At 40.5% G+C, this 24,565-nt stretch overlaps 1 protein-coding gene across 1 annotated transcript in view; it reads left to right on the forward strand.

Moving 5' to 3' along the window:
- The window catches only part of SLC35F1 (solute carrier family 35 member F1), a 220,878-nt gene that overhangs the window by 151,592 nt on the left and 44,721 nt on the right, over window positions 1-24,565 (forward strand). Inside the window, exon 3 of the mRNA XM_056488595.1 lies at window positions 21,552-21,679. Within this exon, the coding sequence (XP_056344570.1) occupies window positions 21,552-21,679 (128 nt within the window). The remainder of the gene's footprint in view (window positions 1-21,551; window positions 21,680-24,565) is intronic.

The following is a 24,565-nucleotide window of genomic DNA, read 5'->3' on the forward strand; positions in this document are numbered from 1 at the left end:
CAGAATAAAAGAACCTGTGGATAAATTACAGTAGTTCTTAGCAGCAAAACCTGTGTCTGTTTCCATTGTTTGTTTTGATAGAGAGCAGGAAAAAAAAAATAATACAAACAAAACCAATCTCTGTGTCAGGCTTGCTTCTGGACTTCAATTACAGTGGCTTATGGTGCCACTGCCAGGTGAGCAGGTAGAAGGTTGTCATTTTCTGCAGAGAAAGGAGGATTTTATTAGGTTAAAATGATCCTTTAGGTCTTAAAGGGCTGGCTGAAAGTCTGGACCAGCATTTGTAGTTGTATCTTAATAGTTACAGGTAGGACAAAGACAAACTGAAAAAAAATAAAAACACAGTAAATGGTGACTAAGACTGGTAAATAAGACTGGTCCTGCATTCCTCATCTCTGGAAGCTCCATTGTAATTCTGTTCAATTCAATAAAATCCATTTAGGCTGGTGCTTTCCATCACCACAGACATCCCCTCTGGGCATGGCTGGTGGGCAGCAATGCTGGGATAACCCAAATGGGCAGTGAAACAAGTACAGATGGAGCAACTGTGGGGAGGTCCACTCACAGAACCAGAGCAGAATCTGGCTGGCTGCTGGCTGGTGTCTGGAATTGAAGGTGTTTCAGCTGGTGCTCCCTGCTCTCTTCCTCTCTAGCTCTCCAGCCAATCCCTCTCAAAAGGAAATAGATGTCTTCTCCTTTGCTTTGCTGCTGTTGTCTCCCAGAAGTGCTGAGAGTGTCACCTCAGCCTGAGTGACAGCAGGGGTGCAGAGCAATGCAGGCAGCTGTGTTTGGGCAGCACCAGGCTGAGCTGCTCTTGGCTGGAGGATGTTGTATCCTTGTGACACAACCCACCTGTGAGGACAGCAGCACAATGTTTTCCCAGTTAGTGGTCCCCACCGTGTGTTGGAATACCAGATCCATAGCTCCAAATCAGTGTAGGCATCCCACAGCCCTTCTCATTCCTGCTCTTTCCCCAGGGTGGGAGATCAGTTCTGTACCTCCCACATGTCCTTTATAGAGGCTCTCCGAAGAAGAGAAGTCTGTTCTCCCTCTGAGAGAGACTGGGATCCTGTCTGATGTGGAATCATTAATTGCTGAGACTTCCCAGTTGAAGTGCAGATCTTGCACTCAGGCCTTTTTGTTCAACTGATTGTATTAGTGATCAAAATTTTCTTTCACTGACCTGCATCTCTTTATTTCTGAGTGCTTTAGCACCCCACATAAATAGCTATTTCTGCAGCTTTATTCTTACTGATCCTGGCCTTCACATGAGATGTAGTAAGATATACAAACCTTGACATCTGTTTGTGAGAGCCTTGGCCTGAAGAAGTGACATAAATTCTGTCTGATGCCTATGGCAAACACATTAGAAAATAATTGGCCATTGAAATGGTCGTGCTAGAAGAGAAGTAATGAAAACTAATCTGTCTTTTATGATTTAGACCTCTCATATGCAGATTTATGAAGTAGATGCTCTGCTGGCAATTATTGCATTACAGACATTAGCTTGCTTGTTTCTGTTCAGCTTGTTTTGATGGACAGAATCAGCCATAGTAAAGAATGTAGTAGTAACCCATCAACAGTGTCCCTTGTCTCTCATGTCTTCTTTCTCTAAAAATTCTTAATAATGTATGGCTAAGAATCCACCATAAAATCACAAAATCTTGGAAAACACAGCCTCCATTCCTAGAGAATTTTAATTACCACCATGAAGAGGCATTATTGTAGAGTTACTCTATGCATTGCAATCCAAGCTTGACTCTGCTTGGTTCATATGCAGTCAGGCCTGGGCACCACCTCACTCAGTGTCCTTCACCTGGCTTTCAATCCACAGCATGTTCTTAGGAAGACAGAAATAAATATGGTACAGGAATTTCTCAAGAGCATAAAGAACATGATTTCTCCATGACTATCTAGGCTCAAAGCTTCCTTGTCCTTCAGTTATTATATTCTAAGATCGCATTTCATCAGCTCATCTCAATTCAGCAGGCAGTTTAGGCAAGTGCTTAAATTTAATAAGGAGTTTAGGCTTCAGCAGTATTCTGGGGTGCTAAAATACTGGTGGCAGAAATAGGATGTATGTGCTGAGGTGGCATTTTTGTGGTTTACTTGCACTTGTTGTCTATGTTCTTTCACATATACCTGTCATTAGGTCAGAATATCACTCAGGAGCCATCTAGATGCAGTCCTGGGCAGCATACTCTAGCAAGACCCTGCTAGAACAGGGAATCTCTGGTGTCTCTCTCCTGTCCTTAACACTCCTTTTTCTGTGACAGAAATTGTGCTCCTGCATGGAGTTTTTTTTTGACAGCTCTGTGTCACTGTCACCAATTCTTGCATTGCTTTCCCTTGCATTGTTCTCCTCCAAGAGAGCTGATAACACTCTGGTGTCTGTCTCAACAGCTGTTTTCGGTGGCTGAGGACAATGCTTTTAGGAGTCAGCTGATTTTAACACAAAAAAAATTACCTAAAGCACCCCAATCTACCCTTTTTGCTCTTTTTAGCCCAAGCTCTTCCCACTTGCAGCCAGCAGGAGCTGGTGAGACCCTGGAGCTTCAGTCTGTGTCTCTTCTGTAACATGACAGTGGCTCCTGGAGGTGCCTGTCTCTTTGAGGATGTGGCTGTGTGTGATGAGAGGTGGCCAAGGACCCTGCCCAGAGAGATGAGCTTGCTCAAAGTGGTTGAAAATATTATTATCTGTTTTACAGATGGGAATTTGAGAGGAACTGAAATGAAGTGATTTGTGTGTGATTACACAAGCTGTCTCTGGCAGAGGCAGAGGAATGCTCCCTTTTTTAATATCTTAGAGTAATATTTAATAATGTAACTGACAATATTGATTTAATATAACCACAGTCCTGGCTGCCACTTGCAGTGCTGGTGATTTTCCAGGACAAGTGTTTGTCTTTTACAGACTGATACTCCTTTCAGCTGGCCAGTCTGCCTAGGCTGCTGAAAATTGGGTAGCTATGAGCTTTTCTTGTCTTTGCTCACCTAGCAGGTTGTCAGTGGGCTTCTGGCCTGGTGGGAGTAAGAGTTTCCATTACTGATCTGCTGGGCACTGTAGTTCCTTCAGCCTTTCAGCTTTGATTAACAGGACTAATTAATTGTACACTGATGAGGCTCGTGGTGACTAAGATGCTGCAGTTAGGGGAGCAGCATGTAGATGCTGGAGAGCCAATTGTGAAAAAGGAAAGAAAGAGAACAGGAGAAAGAGGCCATGTGGACTTTTGTTCCTTTGAAGTGACCTTTCAGTGCAGGTTCTTTACTTTTTCACTTCCTTTATGTTCTTTTCCTTATTTGTTCTGAAAAGAGTGGAGCCTTCCTTGCAAAGCAATTCATATGTAAAAAGTTTTCACATTGGGATTCATCTGATAAAGTCTGCACAGGGAACTTATTTGCACTGACAAGCTGGCAGCCAGACAGCCTCTCCATTTTCTAAATGAAAGGAGAGTAGCAGCAGGACATCTCCTACCCTCTCTGCCTTTCAGCACTGGCAGAGAACCAAAACCTGGCCAGCAGGCGTTCGGGGGAGTCGCTGTTCAGAAGCTGCAGAAGTGCAGGGACACTGGGAATGGAACATACGGTTTGCCTTCTGTGAGAACCAGCACTGGCAAGGGACATTTGGGCTGGGGATTTGCAGGGATGGGGGATGGGAAGTGGACCTAGCAGCTGGACCTATTCTCTTGCCTTTATTTTGTTACTGTTCCAAATGCGAAGTAATCTAAATGTATTTTTAATTCTTGGCTGTAAAAGAGGAGGTAATCATAAAAATCAGGTAATCTTCTTCCCCATCCAGTCTCAGATTCTAGCATGTAACAAGTGTGGGATCACTTTCTTGTTTCCTTCAAATATATCTGTAGGGAAAGAGGATGAAGGTGCCTCAAAAGCCACTTCTTGGTCACATACATGGCACTGCAGACTAATGGCAGAAAAAGTAATTACTGCTCTTGCCCAGGCTCATTGTTTCTGTATATATTTATTCTGTAGAAGCTAGCACTTGAATTTTGCAGCTTTAGCTAGACAAATGATCTGTTTTAATTAAATACACTGGTGTGCATTTTATGGAAAGGTTTTACCTTAATTATGGTGATGTTAAAATAGGTTTGTTTTCCATAAAACCCAAAGGGAAGCTCCCTTTTCCATGGTTGCTGGCTTATTTATCTTGAGGGGAGAAGAGAATATCAACCATATGCCTAAACCAAAGTCATTTTCTACCAAATTAATTTGCAGAGCCTAAACAACTGCCTGTAGTACTCCCAAAGGCTGTGGTGGCCACAGCATGAGCCTAATGCAGGCAGCTGCTGAACAGCACCAGCAGATCACAAACATTTCCAAGGGTTCAGATGAACATTTTCCAGAGGAGACCCATGTGTCATGGCAAGTTCATGCTGATAAATTGGACCATACATGGGTGTGAATCTCAGTGGGAAAACATGATCTTTTCCCGTCCCACTGCCAGTTTTCTGTGTTTGGTGGTAATAGACCAAACACTAGAAATATGACTGATGTCAATCATCCAGTAAATGACACCTGTGTATAAAAGCTTTCACACAGTGTCTGAAGGAAACAGAAGATCCTTTTGTTATTGGAGTGTGGGAGCCTTTGGTCAAGAACCAGAGCAGGAAGTATAATAACTGGAAGATCAATGTTACCCCTACTATTTTACATTCAAAGGTCTGAGCTGCAGTAAGCTGCAAGAAAAGAAGGCAAGTGATGGGAAAAAAAAAAGCAAAAAACCATAAAATAAAATCAATTTAAAGAATAAGGCCTGTAGTAAATTTACCAGATCAAAAAATGAAGTATTGCTGAATAAGCCCTTATTATCCAGTGTCAAGCACAATAGCATGTAAATGAATGTAATAGAGATGATGAACTGCTCAAACCTTGGCTAATGCTCTTAGGACTGATAGAGTTGATGAGAATTTGAAGTACAAAAGGGTTTTTTTTTAGAACAATATCACTGCTGGTTTTGAAAGATGTTATTAAGGGAAGCTAACAGACTCATCACAATCTTTTAAAGCTGTGTTCCTCTAATGAGCAGCTAAATGGCAACTCATGTATAAATGACAACAGTTCATTTAAATTGCACCTTGCTGCTCAGGCTGATGGTCAAGCAGATACATAGAAAGTAAAACTAGAAAGCAGGCATAGCAATATTTGGGTAGACACTTGTTCCTTTTCTCAGTCTCTGCCTTTTGTTGAAGTGCTAGACATGGAGTGGATGAGAAATGAGAGCTCAGGGAATGTCAGTGGGAGCTCTCATGAGCTGCCTTGCTTGTCTAAGGAGGAGGAATTAAACATGAATATGAGCATAGGGCATTTTTTGAGGTGTCATTTATAGAATCAGGGAAGGGTTGGATGGGGAGGTTGTCAGTGGTGGTGTTTTGCAGGGCATGGAGCCAGGCAGCTCCAGCAGACAGGTGGCAGTGGGACCTGTGTGGAGGAAGAGACTTTGCAGAGCAAACCCTTGTCAGAGTACACACTAGGCTGACAACCTGCCATCAGAAGTTCCACCTATTGCAGGAAACAGCAGAAAAACTTTTCAAACCCTGGGTAAATATAAGGCTTCAGGCCTCAGTGGCCTTATCATACAGGCCCTGCTGGAAAGTCAGGAATGACACATTTCCACGGGAAGAGCTGTGAGGAAGGAGATGCAAAGGGGAAATTGAAATATGTTTTTTCACATATTCAGAAGATTGATGACCTGAGAAATTCACCTGTCAAGACATTCATTACCTGCATGTCCCCAGTCAGGATTTCCCATATAACCCATATAACAAGCAATTTCCCCTTTTTAGTCCAGAAACTGGGGAATTTAGGCTCCCCCTTGCTTGATTTCCTCATATCCAGACTGGCTTCAGAGAAAACAGGATTGCAAAACAGGAATAGCTGGATAAGAAAGCTTGCATTCATCTCATATGATGAAATTATAGTGTGGCTCAGCTGAAGGTAGTGGTACTAATGCACTGTGGTGTTAAAATGTGGTTCTTCAGTTCTCTCTGTATAATTACCACTCCACTCACCTCTCAGATCACAGGCAGCACCCTTCACCTCCTTTCACTCCCATCTAAATTAAGTTTATGTGTGAAACCCCAGGCTTCCAGATTTTCATGCTACAGTATGAAACAGTGATTAAGGGAAAAGGAAAACCAACTATCTTTTACTGGAATAGAAATGTAAAGAATAAAAATACTGAAGGCATGCCAGATTAGCATTTCAGTAGTCCTGTAGTTATGCAGGAACTTTCCTTCTCCCTTGATGCTTTCCAAGAGAAGTCCCAACTGCAACCCCTTACTCTGGCTTTTGGGCATTGATGAGGAAAGTGGGGGTGACAGGAGGTAGCCAGAGCCTTTGTAATGCTCCAGGTGCTGAGGATATTGAGAATAGCTGAGTCATTTGGAATCATAGAACCATCAAACAGTCCAGGTTGGAAGGGACCATCAAGGTGCATCGAGTCCAACCCCCCAGCAATGATCAGGGACATCTTCAGCTCGATCAGGTTGCTCAGAGACATGCCCACAGGACTTCTGCTGTCTGGCAAACTTTATTTTTTATAGAATTGTTGGAAAGGGTCCTAGACAGTTATCAATTAAACTGTCAGAGGAGAGAGGATTTGCTGCTGTCTTGTAGAAGCTGGGCACAGCAAGCCCTGCTCTTTTCTGCTGGGGGCAGGTAAATCTGCTGAGTTGGTGAGCCTGACCATAAAGGCATGACCATAAAGGCCAGCTCCTGACACAGAAGGTGAAATAGCAGGTTCAAGGCTGATGCCTCTTGCCAGACAGTCAAATGGGGGAAGCTTTGAGCCTCACTTGTTGCGTGGGTGGGCGTGTGAATGTGGGATACATTCATATTTGAGTGTAGCAAAATAGTTAGAAAATGCAAAGGTAAAGCTGCAGTGGGCGTGTAGAAAAAAGTACAGATGGGGGAGTAATGTGCAAGGTGAACTGGAAAAAGAAGAAAGCATAATTATTTTGGGGAGTATTTTGCATTTGAATGCTGGAATTATTCAGACCACAAATCAAACCAACACTTGGAAGCATCTGCATGTGTGTTTCCAGCTCACAAAATACTGATTGCAAGAGCTATTAAAGGCCTGTTGGTATCAAACTCTCCTTCAAAAGAGACTCCATTCCAGTATTTAGTCTGAATGCTCTACCTGACGCTGTCCTTGCAGTAGATAAATATGATATGTATAAGATGATAAAGAATAGTGCATGAATTATATCCTTCCTGCCTGGGTGAGGCCATCCATCTGCCTTAGCCCTCTTCTCTGACAGAGGCTGCACGCTGGAAGGCAGAAGGTTTGCAGCAAGAACTGAGAACATGAGAACACATCTCAGAATATATTCTGTATATATTCTGACTCGTGATTCGTTGCAATATTATTTTATTTATTTAGGTACGTCTTACCTTCTTTTTGAAATCAAAGTATCTCTACTGTACAGTTTATAAAAATGATGTGAATAAAATACTAAGTGTTTCAACTGTTCTGTTGACACATTTTGTTACAAATATCAGACCATGAGTCCATCATTACACATTGCTTCTCCTGACCTCTGAAATAATTAAAAAGTATGTAAATAAAATAAAACCATACTAAATCAATCAACTAAAAATCAAAATGAAACCTCAAACAAATATATCAGAATTCTAATGTAAAAATGTTTGCACGTTCTTCTCACTGGAGAGAGTAGTCAGTTATAAAAATGTGTTCATTTTGTCTAAGCAAGTTTTATTGCTTTTTGACTGATGAAATTGATGCAGAAGTCTGAATCCCAGGAAGATTTTTTTAGCCTTTCCTATTTGCAAATTATATAAACAAGAAAGCAGTTATAAATGCAGTCATTTATTTTGAAGCGGGAATGTTTTAGAGGACGTGCATAAGACAGATCACAGCAGACCTGAATAGTTATTATGGATCTTGTACATTTAAGAAACTCAGAATTTGGCAGTAAATGAGCCTAAGTAGTTCAATATCTTGACTACACATATGGTAAAACATATGCTTTCCTGGACCTACATATTGAAGCATTTTGTTTGTTTCTTTGTTTTTTTAAAGCTATTTTTCCTGGATGTTATCTGTCTTGGATAGAATTGTAAGGGTGGCATATGTATCATACAGATGAACTATATTAGCCCATTCTTTCTCCTAAAGGAGATATTATGCATTCGTCTTCAGCAACATAAAATAGAGCAAGGCATAAGAAGAGACCAAAAAATAGAGAGGTTGTCAAGAGAGCTGTGTAGTCTTTTGCTGTCACAACACAAGACAGCATTGGTGGTTTCTGTTTGTTGAACTAAAAATGGCTTGTTACTTTTTCCTATCTAGAAAAAAAAAATCTATATGCTTAAAACCAAACCAAATTGTAATTAACCCCATAAACAATCTAAATTATCCCATTTGAGTTGCCTTCTATCTCACTTAGGAGTAGCAAAGATCTTCTATGCAAATGCTGAATGTTACCAGGGCAAAATTATTGAGAATATGAGTGTTACTACACATGCATGGAAGATAGTAAAGAGCAGGATAATAAATTGATGTATTCTGTCAGACCATGGAAAAGCTGACTGTGGTTTTCCATGAAAATCTTAAGAGGGAGAGAGAGAGAAATGGAGAGCAGGAAAACAAAATAGAAATAAGGACTTTTTGAACTCCTACTAGTGCTCTTGTGGTTACAGTCAGCAACACTAGTGCTGGTAGAGATCTCATGACCAGCCTATAAATTGTGGTGACTCCTAGGTCTTTTGGGGATGTTCCTACTTCAGTAAGCCTAATATCAGCTCTAGCAAAGTAGATAAGCAACCATTCCTATGCAGGTACTGAATGTATAGTTTTAACAGGTGAGGACATGTCCAAGCAGCACAGCTGTGTCCACATGCTGCCTTCATTCTCTCCCTCTTCCTTTGCCATCTGTCTGGCATCTTGAATTTCATGCCTTCAAATGTTTACTGCTTCTTCAGAGTTTTGTATGAGCTCAGCCTGGTGCTTGCAACTAGAAACACACAAATGTGTGAGCAGCACAAATGATCTAATTCACCTGGGCTTCCAGCACAAATTTCACCTGAAACCTCTGCTCACATTTTATGTGTATGGCTTGTCTTACTGTCAGTGGTAAACTTGGCTGAAAGGGCTGAGCCTTCACATAGCAACACATTTCAGTGTAGAAGATGTAGACTGGGGACATCCCATACCACAGAAAGCCCCAGTTCTCTGCTGTTGTGCAGTTTTGGAGCCATTACCACTGAACAAAGCAGGTGTAACCTCACCCAGATTACACTACCTGGGCACAAGGCTACAGAAAATAAGGGTCATGATTAAAAAGAAACTGTGAATGCATATTTGAGTACCAAAGAATGGGAATAGTTATGATATGTTTAATGGTACCCTCACTCTTGTTTGATGGGTTACAGAACTCTCAGTTTTAAATATTCTTCTGTTAAAAAATTCCATCCATTGTTTTTACAAGAAGCTTTTCTTGATGCTAGATGCCACCCAGTGTTTTATGGGAATTATTTTAATAACTGCATTTCCTCAAAGGTTATTATTCTACTTCTCTCACAGAAGATGTTTTACTGTTGCTGACAAACCAGATTTCATACTTACCTGTCATGGCCTTTATGATGAAGTTTGAGCCTTCCACACTGACACATCTTTTCTCTGAGAGGGTCAGACAGCCTGTTCACCCTTTCTGGCTGCCTGATCTTGTGTGATATACCTTCATTCTGCCTATGCTGATGGGTTTTCTGAGAGATGGGATTGCTAAGGTGACCGCTACTTTTGGAATGGTTTCCTTCTCTTGAATCATTGTGCTTATGCATTTCTCAGCATTGGATGCATCACTCTCATATATAGAATATAAAAAAATCAGACACAGAATCACAAAATATTCCAAGCTGGAAGCATTATTGAGTTCAACTCTTAGGTGAGTGGTCCATACAGGGATCAAACCCAGAACCCTGGAATTATTGGCACCATGCTCTAAGCAACTGAGCTAATGCTCTGTCTGTATTTCCCAGCCCTCAGCACTCTTTTGCTTTTATTAGCTTGTGCAAGGAAGGTACACTGACTCCCTTCTTTCATGTGCTGAGCAGTTGATGTGTGGTGGAACTGCCTCTGGGCTTCAGCTGTGGAGTGGGAGAAAGGAAGAAAAATTACGACCCTTGCACAACTGGACTGATGTCAAAGGATATGTGTCTGAGTCAGATATGCATGCTTGTAAGCATAGAAAGATGTGCTCCTGAATAAAACAACAGGTGACAAGATGGTAAAGGTTCTGTTGGTGTGTAAGTAACCAGCTGCATGTGTAAGGGGGCATCCTTTACTTGCCATAATTCACACATTAATGGCCATAATTCACACATTAATGGTTGGCTACCTGATTGGTTGATGAATTTCTGCTTGGATGTTAATTTCATAGGATGCAAGTTCCTTTCATTCTAACCTGGATTTTCATATTGTAGAATTTCATGTTGCTCTTATCAGCCAGAATATCTTCCTAGCACATTAATATTTCCTCTCCTATAAATGAATTTGGCATATTTCTAGTTAGGTGTTACTTCTCATTAGTGTGGAAAGGCTACTGGGTCAATACCTGTAAAACATAGGAAAGACAGGATAAATGCCAGTGAGATATTCAGCAATTTGCTTATAAATCAGGATTCAGGTAAAGGAAACTGTTTTTTGTAAGTAAGTTTCTTCATTGTAAGTATCACTGCTTTTTTATTGCTGGAGATTTTTGAGCTTTGTGGCAATCAACTGGAATCAAAAGAGGTGCAATCACTCCTCACAGCTGCTATGTCAAGTTTGTATACTTCTCAGCAGTGTTTTCAGATGCACATTCTCTTGAATTCTTGGTGAGGAGGAGTGGGACATGTTTAATTTTCAGTGCACCCTGCTGAGCACTGCATGATTCAGTAGCATACATTACAGAAGAGTGTGCAGAAAGTGACTGAGATTTCCAGGGGTGACAGACACCAAGAGCTGATTATTTCAGGAGTTATCTTAACACCATTGTGATCTACTTACATTTATTCTGAAACCAAAATGGGAGTATTGGCTGCATCTTCCAGTAGCTGTCTCCCACACTATCTCTTTTTGCCCTCCCAGAACTGCTGGTTTTCCTGGGATCAGAACCCCAGTGGGCACCAAACCACCATTCTGGGAAGTAACAGCTTATGTGCTGGCTCCAGATTCTGCCCCTAGAACCAGCTCTTTCTAAAGCCATGCTTGGCTTTTCCAAGATGCACAGCTCAGTTTCTGGATGAATTAGTGGAGTTTCTCTTATGACAGTAGTACCAAATGTAATACTAGTATTTCACTGATTCAGCAGCAGCATAGTGGCATTAGCTTTTGTACTGTATGATACCTGGACCCAAACTACACTACTTTATGGTATGTATTGTAGGAGATACTGGATTTCTCTATCATACTTTTATTGGCTATCTCTTTTTTCCAGGGAAAGATAATGCATGTTATCTTCAGTTAATTACTCTTTTGATACCTTAAGCATGAGCACAATCTCCACTCATCAGTAGCACTGTCAGATGCATAGTTCACTTTATAATAGCACTGATGGAACATCTCTTAGTTTGCAGATCACACTGCAGGTACTCTTTTGCTAGACTTTCAAGGACTGCAGACCTCCAGGTTGCTATCACATCATGTAACTGCTTATCAGTCTCACTCTCAAACTCTTCATTGTTTCAGTAGCACAGCTACAGTGATTAGATTCTGCATTTTTCAGACTTCAAGACTGCACTAGGCAGGGACACAACATTTCTTTGGACTGTAGATTTTGGGACTCACTTTGTATTCCAGCCATTATTTTGTTCAAGACCAGGTGAATTTTGGTTCCTGATACAAAGCTGCTTTGACCAATTTACTGAATGTAAATTGGTACACACTGATCATTCAATTAACATTTAATGTTCTAGCTAGAGTAAAACAAAGCCTGAACTGTATTGCATCGACTTTCACCACCTTCTGGGCATGACTGCATTTACATGCTGGTCATGCACCACCATGCTTGTGAAAGATGGCAAAAAAGCCACAAAAGTTGACTACTGTGATTGTGCATCTCTTGAAGGTGCTTTGGAAACTGACTAAGTTGTCTTTTTAAAGAGTTTGAATCATGGAAAATTTGTATTTTTCTTGAGAGAAATGCAACAGTCCCGACCCCATTGTAAAGTTTTTCTAGTCCAGTTCTGCCAGCTGAGGAGGCAAGAAGTGCTCTCCATGGCTCCTGTTGCCTTCCACATATCTTTCTCCTTTATGTACATATATGGATGTATAATTCTGATACTGCAAAATCTTCAATGGTTGCATCAAGACCCTGTTGATTTAGGTACATAACAGGTATGCAACAAAATATCACCTGCTCCAATCTGTGTGTCATCCAAAAATATATCTGGCTTCATGTCTACTCTTAATGGTCATTCTGAGAATTCATTCAGGGTTATGTGATAATGAATAGCCAGTTTCTAAAGCAGAATTGCTTGTAGATGTCTAGTTAACATGGTGGCAATGTGATGCTTTATGAAAATTAATTGGCATGGTTCAGTGATGTTTTATGCTTTTGCTATCATACTTCACTAGTCATGCTGCAAAGGATATAAACAATGGAGGGTTTTAGTAGTTTTGATCATTAGAGATACAACATTGAGATTTCTGGAAGTATCATGGCATAGGCAAATGCTCTCACTGTTGTTTGAAGCCATGGTGTTTCACATATTTCTTTATGCTCATGCCTGCATTTTCTCTATTCCTAGCTGGGTTTACTCATTTTGAATAAGCCTTTTGGAATTGCTGCCACGCATAAAACAAGGTGCTCATGCTGTGGCAAACAATGAAGGAGCCACAATGGATTGGTGTGTCCTGCATTCTTCTCTTTGGCCTCTGCTGCTGGTCACCTTGGAGACCTGGTCTGGCCCCACAATTGCTTTAACTAGTGGCAGCTCCTATGTTTTCTGCTTCATGTGTAATTAGTGGTACTTCTTGAGTAATCTGGTGTTGTTCTAAAGTGAGGGTTTTACCCATAGCGATGAGAAGTTCCCAAAGATTCTATATTCCTCCAGAGATAATATTTAATATGTAATTTGGAAGTTTAGCAAACTTTATTCCAGTTCATCAACAGTGGTGTCAGGAAAGTTCTAGAAGGGGGATAATTCTCCTAGATTTTCCCATGGGTGTACAACAAATAAACACTCCAAGAGGACTGAATGTCTGTTTGCAGATTTCTAACGCAGAAGAATGTTGGAATACCTCTAGAGACCATGGAGCATCTGTAAAGCTACTTATGTCTAGAGCCAGCAAGCCATAACCTATTCTGAACTCTTCAGTTCTTCCCTTGGCCCTGGGTAATGACATGAAATAATGCTGGGTATTAGGATTTTACATAATTTTGGTTAACATTATTGACTCCAGATGAAGTTTTAATTCTGCCAGCATTGCTTCTTTATCATCATCTTCCCATCCTATTCTACTTGAAAATGCTCTTTTAAATGTCAATTAATTTGCTGAAAACTAACAAGAATTTTCAGGGTTGGAGTGTGTATGTACCACAATAAACAACACTCCCATTTTCAGTTGATCACCAATAGCCTTATTCCTCTTTATAGTACTGGCCTCTTGGCAGCCATCAGCAGAGAGGTTTCTTTTTTAGTAAATATCTCTAGGTTTCATAGCTTGTAAAAAAACTGGTTCTCCTTCATGTCTGCCATATCCTGGATGCAGTCCTTGTCCATATTTCATGCCAGTACCTACTACTAGGTAGCAATCTGGTGATCCCCAGAAGGGGCATTCCCATTTTAGGGATTTGTGGCTCCTGTGGAATGAGCTGGTGTGTAAGATGCAGAGTCCTGACTTTGGTGCCTAGTAAAGTAGTGTGAGTACCTCCAAGCCTGTACATAGGGGTGGCAATGTTAGGTTTTCTTTCTTCTGCTCAGTTAACTACCAAATCTATAGGAAGTAATATCTTTGCACTCTCTGTCAGATTAGGTTTAAATTGGATCAGTGTGTTCAGACATTACTGATGGAGAATGGAGAAAGTACACACTCCTCGCTTCCTTATTCTTTTCTTACTTTTAAAGAAAGGGTACATATTCAATTTCAGTTGGGTCTGCTTGATCTATGAATGGTTAATAGGAATGGCAATTTTCATTAGGTCTTTATTTTTTTTACTATCTCAGTCAAATCTCATACTTTGAGAAATACAATTTTTAAGAATCATGAATAACAAGTAGGTAATTCATTATTCATATCTGTCTGTTGGGAAAAAATGTCACAGAGTGGGAGGTGGCTGGACCAACATTTTGTAATGAGTCTATGAAAGGTGGAAAAAACCAAAAACTCATGAATCCTAACTGACTCCTCTGCCTTAAACAATGAATATTATTTCTTTTATGATTATTTGACTTTAATTAATCTTGTGAATATGATTAAGATACCCAAGTTTGTCCAGAATTGTAAATCATTACTGCCAATTACACATTTATAAATTATATACATATATATATATATACACACACACAGAGATTTCTTTCATTTGATCATTTGACTTACACTCTAGTAAGTTTGAAAATGAGGGGTTTTTTTTCTTCTGAAAATCTTTGCATTGCTGTTAGTTGTTTAATTCTAGATAAAAGAGGATGAGCAATGAAAAAGGGCCTAGGTGCAGGGAAAGGAAAGAAAGGAAAGGAAAGGAAAGGAAAGGAAAGGAAAGGAAAGGAAAGGAAAGGAAAGGAAAGGAAAGGAAAGGAAAGGAAAGGAAAGGAAAGGAAAGGAAAGGAAAGGAAAGGAAAGGAAAGGAAAGGAAAGGAAAGGAAAGGAAAGGAAAGGAAAGGAAAGGGAAGGAAAGGAAAGGAAAGGGAAGGAAAGGAAAGGAAAGGAAAGGAAAGGAAAGGAAAGGAAAGGAAAGGAAAGGAAAGGAAGGGAAGGGAAGGGAAGGGAAGGGAAGGGAAGGGAAGGGAAGGGAAGGGAAGGGAAGGGAAGGGAAGGGAAGGGAAGGGAAGGGAAGGGAAGGGAAGGGAAGGGAAGGGAAGGGAAGGGAAGGGAAGGGAAGGGAAGGGAAGGGAAGGGAAGGGAAGGGAAGGGAAGGGAAGGGAAGGGAAGGGAAGGGAAGGGAAGGGAAGGGAAGGGAAGGGAAGGGAAGGGAAGGGAAGGGAAGGGAAGGGAAGGGAAGGGAAGGGAAGGGAAGGGAAGGGAAGGGAAGGGAAGGGAAGGGAAGGGAAGGGAAGGGAAGGGAAGGGAAGGGAAGGGAAGGGAAGGGAAGGGAAGGGAAGGGAAGGGAAGGGAAGGGAAGGGAAGGGAAGGGAAGGGAAGGGAAGGGAAGGGAAGGGAAGGGAAAGGGAAGGGAAGGGAAAGGGAAGGGAAGGGAAGGGAAAGGGAAAGGGAAAGGGAAGGGAAGGGAAGGGAAGGAAAGGGAAAGGGAAAGGGAAGGGAAGGAAAGGGAAAGGAAAGGAAAGGAAAGGAAAGGAAAGGAAAGGAAAGGAAAGGAAAGGAAAGGAAAGGAAAGGAAAGGAAAAGAAAGGAAAGGAAAAGGAAAGGAAATCAACTCTCAAGGCTTCAGCTTCTCAGTGTGTTCGTGTCCCTCTGCATTACTGAGTGAGACACATTCTGCCATTTCAGGGAAAGTGCTTACCTAAGTTTAGGCTAGGAGATAAACCAACTTGAATAAAAAACTCTGTATTAGAAATAGCACAGTGGTTTTTATCTTGACACAATAAAAGACTGGGAGTTCAACAGTTTGTTTTTTTTAAATAGTGCCCTGTTCCAAGCTTTCTTCAGATCTTACATAGACATGGACTGTTCTTTGCAGTAACCTTGGTAGTCACACCAAGCGTTGTGTCTGCCACCAAAGGGAAAACCATAGTTTAGTGGGTGGGCAGGAGGAGAGAAACTGAGGCATGAATAAAATGATCAGCTACTTTATTTGTGTAGTTTAAATTGTAATTTAACCCTTTAAAGTAATGACCAGTAATCTCATGAAAGAAGGCATGTGAAGATTAAAAGATCTAGCAACAGAGCTTAGGCTGGGTCAAAATCAAGGCATCTGAAACTAATCCTTTCATGTTCTATGAAAATGCATGTTCAAATTGCTAGATCATAGAACTATTATGATTTCTATCCATGGTCAAAACAAACTGTTCTGTGAAATCTCTACAAGGAAATAACAAGTCTAAACACTTCAGATGAGCATGTAATGTAGTAAAGGGAATGCTGTGTGGGCTTATGTTAATACTCTAAGCCTGCCCTGTAACAGAGAAGGAGAAACTTGTCCCTTGCCTGGATCTGCTTACTGGGTGCTCACCTCCCACAAGGATAACGTGGACTTGGTCACAGGCTGCTCAGGTCACAGTCTAGAACTTAAACTGAAAATCTCAAATTTTTAGTTTTAGGCAGGTTTTTGGCCTGGCTCACTGTGCACCCCCACAGGCACCAGCTGGAACAGGAGCATGTGAGAGCCAGTGGCACAGCATCTCAGGGCTGTGACACCAAGGCAGTTTTCCCACTGTGAGAGAGGAAGCAGGAGGGAGCTGTGAATGAGAACAGGTTGGATAAGATCAGATGTTCTGAGGAGGCAAAAGGAAACAGTCTCCCAAAGGCTTGCTGAAAACGTGGTATAGGGCAAAAAGCAGAGCGGCCTGTAAGCAGTTTGGGAGGGGGACAGAGTGTTTTCAGGTGTTTTGGGGATCCAGACTGGTAGAGCATTCCTGCAAGAGTGCATTTTCTCTATTGTATAAATAGTTTAGCAGTGTTGGTGTTTTGCCTTTAGGCAACAGTATTCCCATAAAGTAGTTATCAGTAATACAGGTGGATATGAGGAAATAAGAAACCTTTTTGGGTCAGAGGATGTAAAGTCACACAGTAGAGGAACAGTTCCTTTGCACTTTTGTGCAGAGATAAAAGTCTCCTACAGCAGTCCTTCAGTCTCCTGAGCCAGCTACTTGACCAAGCAGAAAACAAGGAAAATTCTGTTATTCAGACATGGGAGCCTTTTGGCTTTGTAAAAAACCTGTGTTACCCCTACAGTGTAACCACATTTGACTGCCTCCTTCCCCTGTCCTGTGGCAGGGCTGGATGTCTACAAAGTCTTCAGAGAAATAATGTTTGTACTGGTGAAGCTCTGTGTCTGCAGTAGTGGACAAAAATTAAAAATAAACAATTTTTGTGTAATTTTGATTTGTAATTGAGATTCTTTTTCAAACAGAGAAGTAATAAGTAAATCTTGGTATAATCTTCATCCTTTGTGAGACTTTTGCTTCTTTAGCACGCAGCACTTGGCTCTGGCACTCCTGTGAGTGTCAGGGGAGGACCAGTGTGCCTGGCAGCCCTCCCCAGCCTGCCTTCCCCCTTGCAAATCCCATGCACTCATTAGATGTCTCTGCTAAACTCTGTAAGGAAGAAGGAGAGCACAGCTCCTTTCATGATCTTGATCTAAAAAGCAAGTTGTCATCTGAAGCAAAAGAGAGAGACTGCAGGGGATGAAAGAGAAGCAATATGCTGATTTTCTGGTCTAGCAGTGCTGTTATTCTACCTGTGTCCCAAGCCCATACACAAATAATTGGGAATTTGCTGTCTTAATGGTTGTTGGGTTTTTTTATTGTACCTCTGTGGCTGTGTGGTTGAATGTAAAAAGGGTTTTGTACATGTATATTTGGTAGACACTGCACAGCTAAAGCCTCTTTCAATTTTCTCTCTAATTTATTTTTAATTTTGTAACCCCCCAGGGGTAAATCCTTATTACAAGATGTAAAACCATCTCTTCTACAAAGCAGCTTATTTGTTGATTTTTAATTCAAGCCAGCAGATGCAAAGCTGTAGCTTTTTTCCAAACACTGAGAGCTCCTCTGTATATGTAACTATCAAGTGTTTCTCACTGCAAAATTAGTAAAAAAATTAAAATATCCTTCTAGAAAGAGCAAGAAGATAAGGTTTTTATTTCTCTATATTAAGACTATGCTAGACTTCTGAATCTTGAAACATTCTTAATAGTAACTTACTTTTAAATCTACATTACGTTTGGATTAGACTGAATATGAAGACCTACATTTTCAGAATCTCAAGCGCTGAAAGAAGTTGGAGGGTTTGTTTTTTTGAAGGAGGACCTCCATAAAAAGAAGGCAGTGTCCAGAGCCAGCATTGCTGTGTGCCCTTACATAAATGAGTGTTCACTGGCATCAGTATGTGCTTTGTCTCATGGGAAATGGTGCCCTTAAGCTAACCTGCACACTTTATGGTTTAATACTTGTTTATATGACTGGCTGAAAGTCCAAATCACAGATGTATTGCAATAATAACAAAAAGACAAAATCTGAAATAATTTCTCTTCCTACTCATTCTAATCAAATAATGTTGAAAAGAAAAGTTAGCTGAAGAAAACCCTTTAAAATACTTTACCAGTTGGTTCAGGTGTAGTCATCTACATCTTCTGGTCTACTATGTTTACAACTCAAAATATAAGAATAATTCGTTTGCTTTGAGTTGTTATCAAGGAAAATAAATTAAAAAAAAAAAAAATCCCACCCAGGTTGTCTCTTTTTGCTTTTTTTAAAATAAAGTGTGATGGTTTTGTTTCTATCATTGTTTTTACTCGAAGGCAATGTTTATTTCTATTCAGGATGTGAACCTTAGAATAAAGCTCTTGATTCTCTCTGCTTCTCCTTTTATTCTTCACAAGTCAAGGCTTCCCACTTATCTCCTCAACTCCCATTTCCATTCTCTTTGTTGTCTTAATTCACTGAGGATGCCATCTGTGATTGCTGGTCAGAAGTCCTGTCCTGCTGGCAGCCCCACACCTTCTCCAGGTTGTTCCAACAGTTCTTCCACTGTTGCCTTTTCTTTTGTGTTTTTTGCTAAACTGGGACATTTGAGTGTGGTGACTTCATTTCAGTCATCTGTCAAAACCAGAACTCCACTGCCTCTGCCTTGATTTGTCCATAGCTTTGGACTGACAGTCTCTGCAGAGGATAATCTCCCTTCTGCCTATCTCCCCAAAAGGTCTCCCACTCTGGAAGTGATTGATGAGCTTTTTGCTCAACCCAGCATTCTCAGCAGAAACTGCCCTCTTGCAGTTTGGAATATCTCAGATATATCAAGTATTTTTCGTATTTTCATCAAGAGCAAAGAAAGAATCAAGATAGCAAAAAGAGAGAATTGTGTGTGCCAGTTTAAATTGTAGATTTAATTCCCATCACTGGAAACTCTAACTTTATCCATTAGCCAGAAGTCATGGCCATACATTTATTTTTAAAGCTAACTTAGCTGGCCACATCTGAGCAATACAGTGATCTGTGGCTGGGAACTGAAGAAAGCAGAGGCAAACCAAAGGCACCAAGAGACTTTAAGTTGTGTCCATAGTCCTGGCTCAGGCAACCTATTGCCAGTGCTGTTCTTGAGCCCACTGCTTCTCTCCACTTTTGTAGGTACCATCAAGGTCCTGTTGTAACAAAAATGGATTCAGGTGGGGTTTCCACTGTTGAAATAGAGACTACAGTTTAATATATTTATTTTCTTAGCTTTATCTTTACAATTAAAATGAAAAATTGCTCTGCAATGTTAACCATATATTTCTATCGCATTGTTGTTTTCCAGTTGATGCTTTAAAGGCATTGTCTGGGCAGCATAAAAACTTGAGATACAGTTTCATTCCTGTAAAGGACTTGTCTGTGTGGTTTACACTGATTTCAGTAGAAATGGATTCCTAATCTCCAATTCCCCTTTTTAAAAGCATCTCCCTAAATATATTTTTAAAATAATGGAAATAGTTCTGCCTGCTCAAATCATCACAAAAGTACATAGATGTAGTCATTATTATGTCTGATGGATGTGGTTTAGTAAGTGTAACAGGGAACTGTGGTATGATTAAATGTACTTTTTATTCATTGTCTTAAATATTAATCTACTCACCACCTTGCTTCTGCTATTTTTCTGCTGCTTACTGAAAGAAAGGAGAAGGGAGGGAGGCAAGAAAGGAGGGGAGGGAGGAAGGAAAGAAAGAGAAAGAAGACTTTTAGCATTTGCAGTTTTGCACTCAATGTCATTATCACTGTAACAAATAATTAGGCTGTTGCCTAATAATATCCCACTGAAAGAGCATATGTGTGAGCACCTGTTAATGAACAAACATGAAATGATTCAGATGCTTTGTTCAGATAAATACCCATTCAAGTCATTCATCAGGTCCAAGTTTTGACAGCTATGATTTTTGAATTACCTTTTGAAGTAGTTATCTGTTTTTCTGTGTTTAAGTCTTATAAGATCTGAGATTCTGTGCTATAGAGAGCCTGATGTTTCTGCCATGGTACAGCAGCCCAAATACCACTGGGTCTTTTACAACCAGAGAGTGAACACATGTAATGAAGGAAAATGATGAAGGAGAATTGGGAAGCCTGAGCAAGTTTTGGTGGCAATGGACAATAATGATCCTTTTCTTCTGTGTTTTCCATCACCCATTTGATGACCACAGTCACTTAGAAAAGCTACAGCAATATGAAAAAAAATCTCAGGATGGTAGGGTTTGCTCTGAAAGTTTCAAGACAGTTCAAATACCATTTATAGTACTTTGACAGTACAAATAAACCCTACTTAGATTCCTTTTTAGGCTACAGACTCTGAAAGACCTCCAGTCACACAATGTTCAGTCACAGTCTGCCCCTTTCACAGTGAGTGAGGTCTCATCATGCGTGGAACTTACTGTAATGCAAATAAGTTACAGGTTTGCCCACCCTCATTAATGAGCTGTTTGCTTTTGAATGGAGAACAACAATAATCCCTAGTCTACCATGGGGAATGCTTTGACCTTTTGAAAGTTGTGAGTTTGATCTGCAGGCTGTATTGTAGTGTCAGTTTTCAAGTGGTGAAGATTAAATACTGGATGATTGACAGTGTTTCCATAGAAGGCAGCAAACCTGCCTACTTAAAGAAAAAGATTCTGGGAGCAGAGCAACTGTCACCCAAAATTGGTCTCAGTGCAGCCTTTCTACAAACAAGTCTGATACTTTGAACCTCTAGGATCAGAATAACCATCCTTGGAACAGGATCTGTTATATGCCCAAATGTGATGCTGTTACTCTCCTGCTCTAATATTCCATCTTATTTAAAAATACTGATTATCTCCCACTCTGGCAAAAAACCTGTTGCATGATATGTGCAACATACAGCATTTTATCAATGTGCATGGAAAGTATAAATGTATAAACTGCACCATTCTTTAGCACTTTATATGTGCACACATATGTGTATGTATAAAACTAAAGGGAGAACACATACCTGGTCTGCTCAAGCTGCACTTGTTTTTCTTGCTGGTGTTTACATCTTAAGTGAAGAGTCAGTGTCTGACCCTCACATATTACTTTGCCAGGCTGCTCTTTTAATATCTGCTGGACAAATATGGTGTTTTAGTTTTCACTTCTTTGCAGTACCTCTTTGTATATGGTGGCTTTCACTGCTGAGTGTAAATGCAAGAGATCTAGGTAATTTTTCTGGACAGGCAGGTATTTGGGGCATGTAAACCTAACTCTTACATAATTGCTCTTATTTACTACCACAGGAGAAGAAAACTTGTTGGCAATTTTGAAGAGAAGATGGTGGAAGTACATGATCCTGGGAATAATAGATATAGAAGCCAACTACCTGGTAGTCAAAGCCTATCAATACACAACTCTTACCAGTGTGCAGGTAAGGACTCAAAGGATTTCCTCTTTTGAGGTAAGATAATAGGTCCAGTGGGGTCAGTGCTGTATCATCCATTGGCTTCAGTGAACCAATAGCTAATTGCTGCCTCTGACTTCTGTGTACTTTTTAATGCTGACTCGGAAAACACTTTTTTTCACATTGGACTGGTTTTATTATTCAATATCTTCCAAACTGTACAAAAGCATTTGACTTTAATTTTATTTCTCTGTGCTAAACCATTCATAATCACATTTTTTCATTATCTACATAATTTTTTCCTTTGAGGAAATATTTTTAGATTGGCTGAAATGTTTTTCTCACTTTGTATTGTACTTGCAGAAAACACAAGCATTCCTTTTAGGATTCCTTAATTAGATCTGAGTTTCTAAATGTCTGTGGTGGGTTGCCCTGTCTGGACACCAGGTGACCACCAAAGCCACTCTATTACTCTCCTCCACAGCTGGACCAGGAGAGAGGGAATATAAGGGAAGTTTTGTGTGTCAAGGTAAGGACAGGGACAGATCACTCGCCGTTACCATCACAAGTAAAACAGGCTCAACTTGGGCAAACTTGTTTAATTTATTACCAATCAAATCACCTACATTCTTCCCCTGCTCCAGTGTGGGATCCCTCCCACTGTGAGCCTCCATGGGCTGCAGAGGGACATTCTGTCTCACCATGGTCTGCACCACCAGCACAAGGGAATCTCTGCTCTGGCACCTGGAGCACCTCCTCCCTTCCTTCTGCACTGCTCTTGGTGTCTGCAAAGCTGCTGCTCTCACATGTTCTCAGCCCTCTCTCTGGCTGCAGTCTCTGCTGCACAGGGTTTCTTTTTCTTCTCCCTGCTTAGCTGTGTTATCCCAGAGGTGCTTCCACTGTCCCTGATGGGCTCAGCCTTGGCCAGCAGTGGGTCTGTCTTGGAGACAACTGGTATTGGCTCTGTCAAATTCTAGCTGCTTCTCAGAGAAGCCACCCCTGTAGCCCCCACTGCTGTCACAGCCTTGCCAAGCAAGCCAAATAGAGGATGTTTAGGATCCCATCACTAGATCAGAGTGCAAAAGTTGTTATTAAGTAAAATGAATGCAGTTTTTGTGAAGAAGTCCTACTTCAATGCAAGCCATTAGATGTGTTATATAACAGCTTAACTGCAGCTATTAAAAAGTATAGTCCCTGCTAAAGGATTATATGTGCAGTGGACGGAAGCTAGGGTACCTATTTCTTCAAAGATACAATCTGGATATTTTATATATAAAAACACAAAAGAATCAGGCATCTTCCAATTTACATGGAAAACTGAATGATAGAAACATTTTTAAGATACTGGAAATTGTCTGTCTTGGGAAATCATCAAATACTTCATTGATACTTGGTCTAAAACAAGCCTGGTGCCTCTTTACATTGTTTTTAAATAACTGAGCAACACTGGGTACTGTTCAATGTATTTTACACCTTACTTGCCTGAAGTTGCATTAGAGCTAATAAAACAAGTAGCACCAGTTAATGTTTTTCAGGATCAGAGCTAATTAAGAGTACATATCTTCCATAGCTGAAAAGCAGTGTTGGAAAATCCTTAGCTTTTTTAGCTGAATAAGAAGCAAAAATAGAAATAAACTATGAATTCAAGGAATTTGAATATGGAGTTTATGCTAAATATTCACAAGTGCCTCTGGCATCAGAATCTGGGTTTGAGGATTCTTTGAATCATGTCCAGACAATGTAATATTGTTTTTAACACTTTTCCAAATCTGATTATTTAGTATAGAATAAAGCTTAAATCCACATAAACCTCATATTCTCTGATTGTACAGCCACTAAAACCTCGAAGAGAAAAGCAAATTGAGTTGCTTCTTTGTGTGATTAACTCACAGCAAGTATAAATAGTGGACTGAGCAGGATGGTTTGGATCATTAAATCTCATCGGCCGAAGGCACCAACAAGCACATATCAAAGGTTCATCTGGCCAGACCACCTGTGAACCCCACTTCAGAAGATGCAGATCCTTGAGCCAGCAATGCAATGAGCATGGCCTTTAGTGTATTGTGTCAAGAGATCTAAAGTTACAGGGTGATGGGGAAGCAGGCAGGAGAGTACAAGGGCATTGCCTGTGCCTCAACAGGAAATCTGTTAGCTAAAATCATCCATGTTCTTTTAAACAGAGAGAGAGAGGAGTGTCAGAGGAGAACTGTCAGAGGGCACAGACAATGTCATGTCCATTTTTAGACCTCTTCCACATCAAAATTACAAAAGAGTTCTGGTTTCTTTCCCATGTAGCTTGAAAGAAGGAACAGGTAGGAACTCAAATTCTGTCAAGCTTTTTTCCAGGCTTGGTGTGAATAAAGGGTCACCTTTTCCCTTAGTTGTTCTTGTTTGCTGGGATGCATGTGGAGTGACTGGGAATACCTGCTGCATTTTAAATTAATTTCATGCCCTAATGTGAATGATCTTCTAAGTGACAAGCCCAAAGAGACGATGAGAATGGGGCAAGTATGAGGTAATGCATTAAGATGTTGAATCAAATGAAATGGCTACATTTTCTGAAATGTAGCCAAACACTCTATTTAGTTTAAAGAAGAAACAGAAGCAGCTGAGGGAATTATTCATTATCGGTCTAAGTGTGTCATGGTATGAAATGAAGACTGAAAAGAGTGGAAAATAGAAGCTGAAGAAGAGAAAGCTTTTCCTAGAATCTGATTTTTGAAGAAGCAAACAGGACTCTCAAGAGAAAGGAACTCTCTGTCCTGCAGGAGCTCTACCTGTGAGGCCATAAATGCTTGCTGGCACAAAGCAAAAAATGTTCAAATCCTTTCAGAACTGAGACCCAAGAAGCTATTGCTGCCTGCCACAAATCAGCATGGCTTTGACTGAAGGCTGTGAGAGCTATGTTTGTGT

Source organism: Oenanthe melanoleuca, chromosome 3, assembly GCF_029582105.1.
Source record: "Oenanthe melanoleuca isolate GR-GAL-2019-014 chromosome 3, OMel1.0, whole genome shotgun sequence".
Taxonomy (NCBI): Eukaryota; Metazoa; Chordata; class Aves; order Passeriformes; family Muscicapidae; genus Oenanthe; species Oenanthe melanoleuca.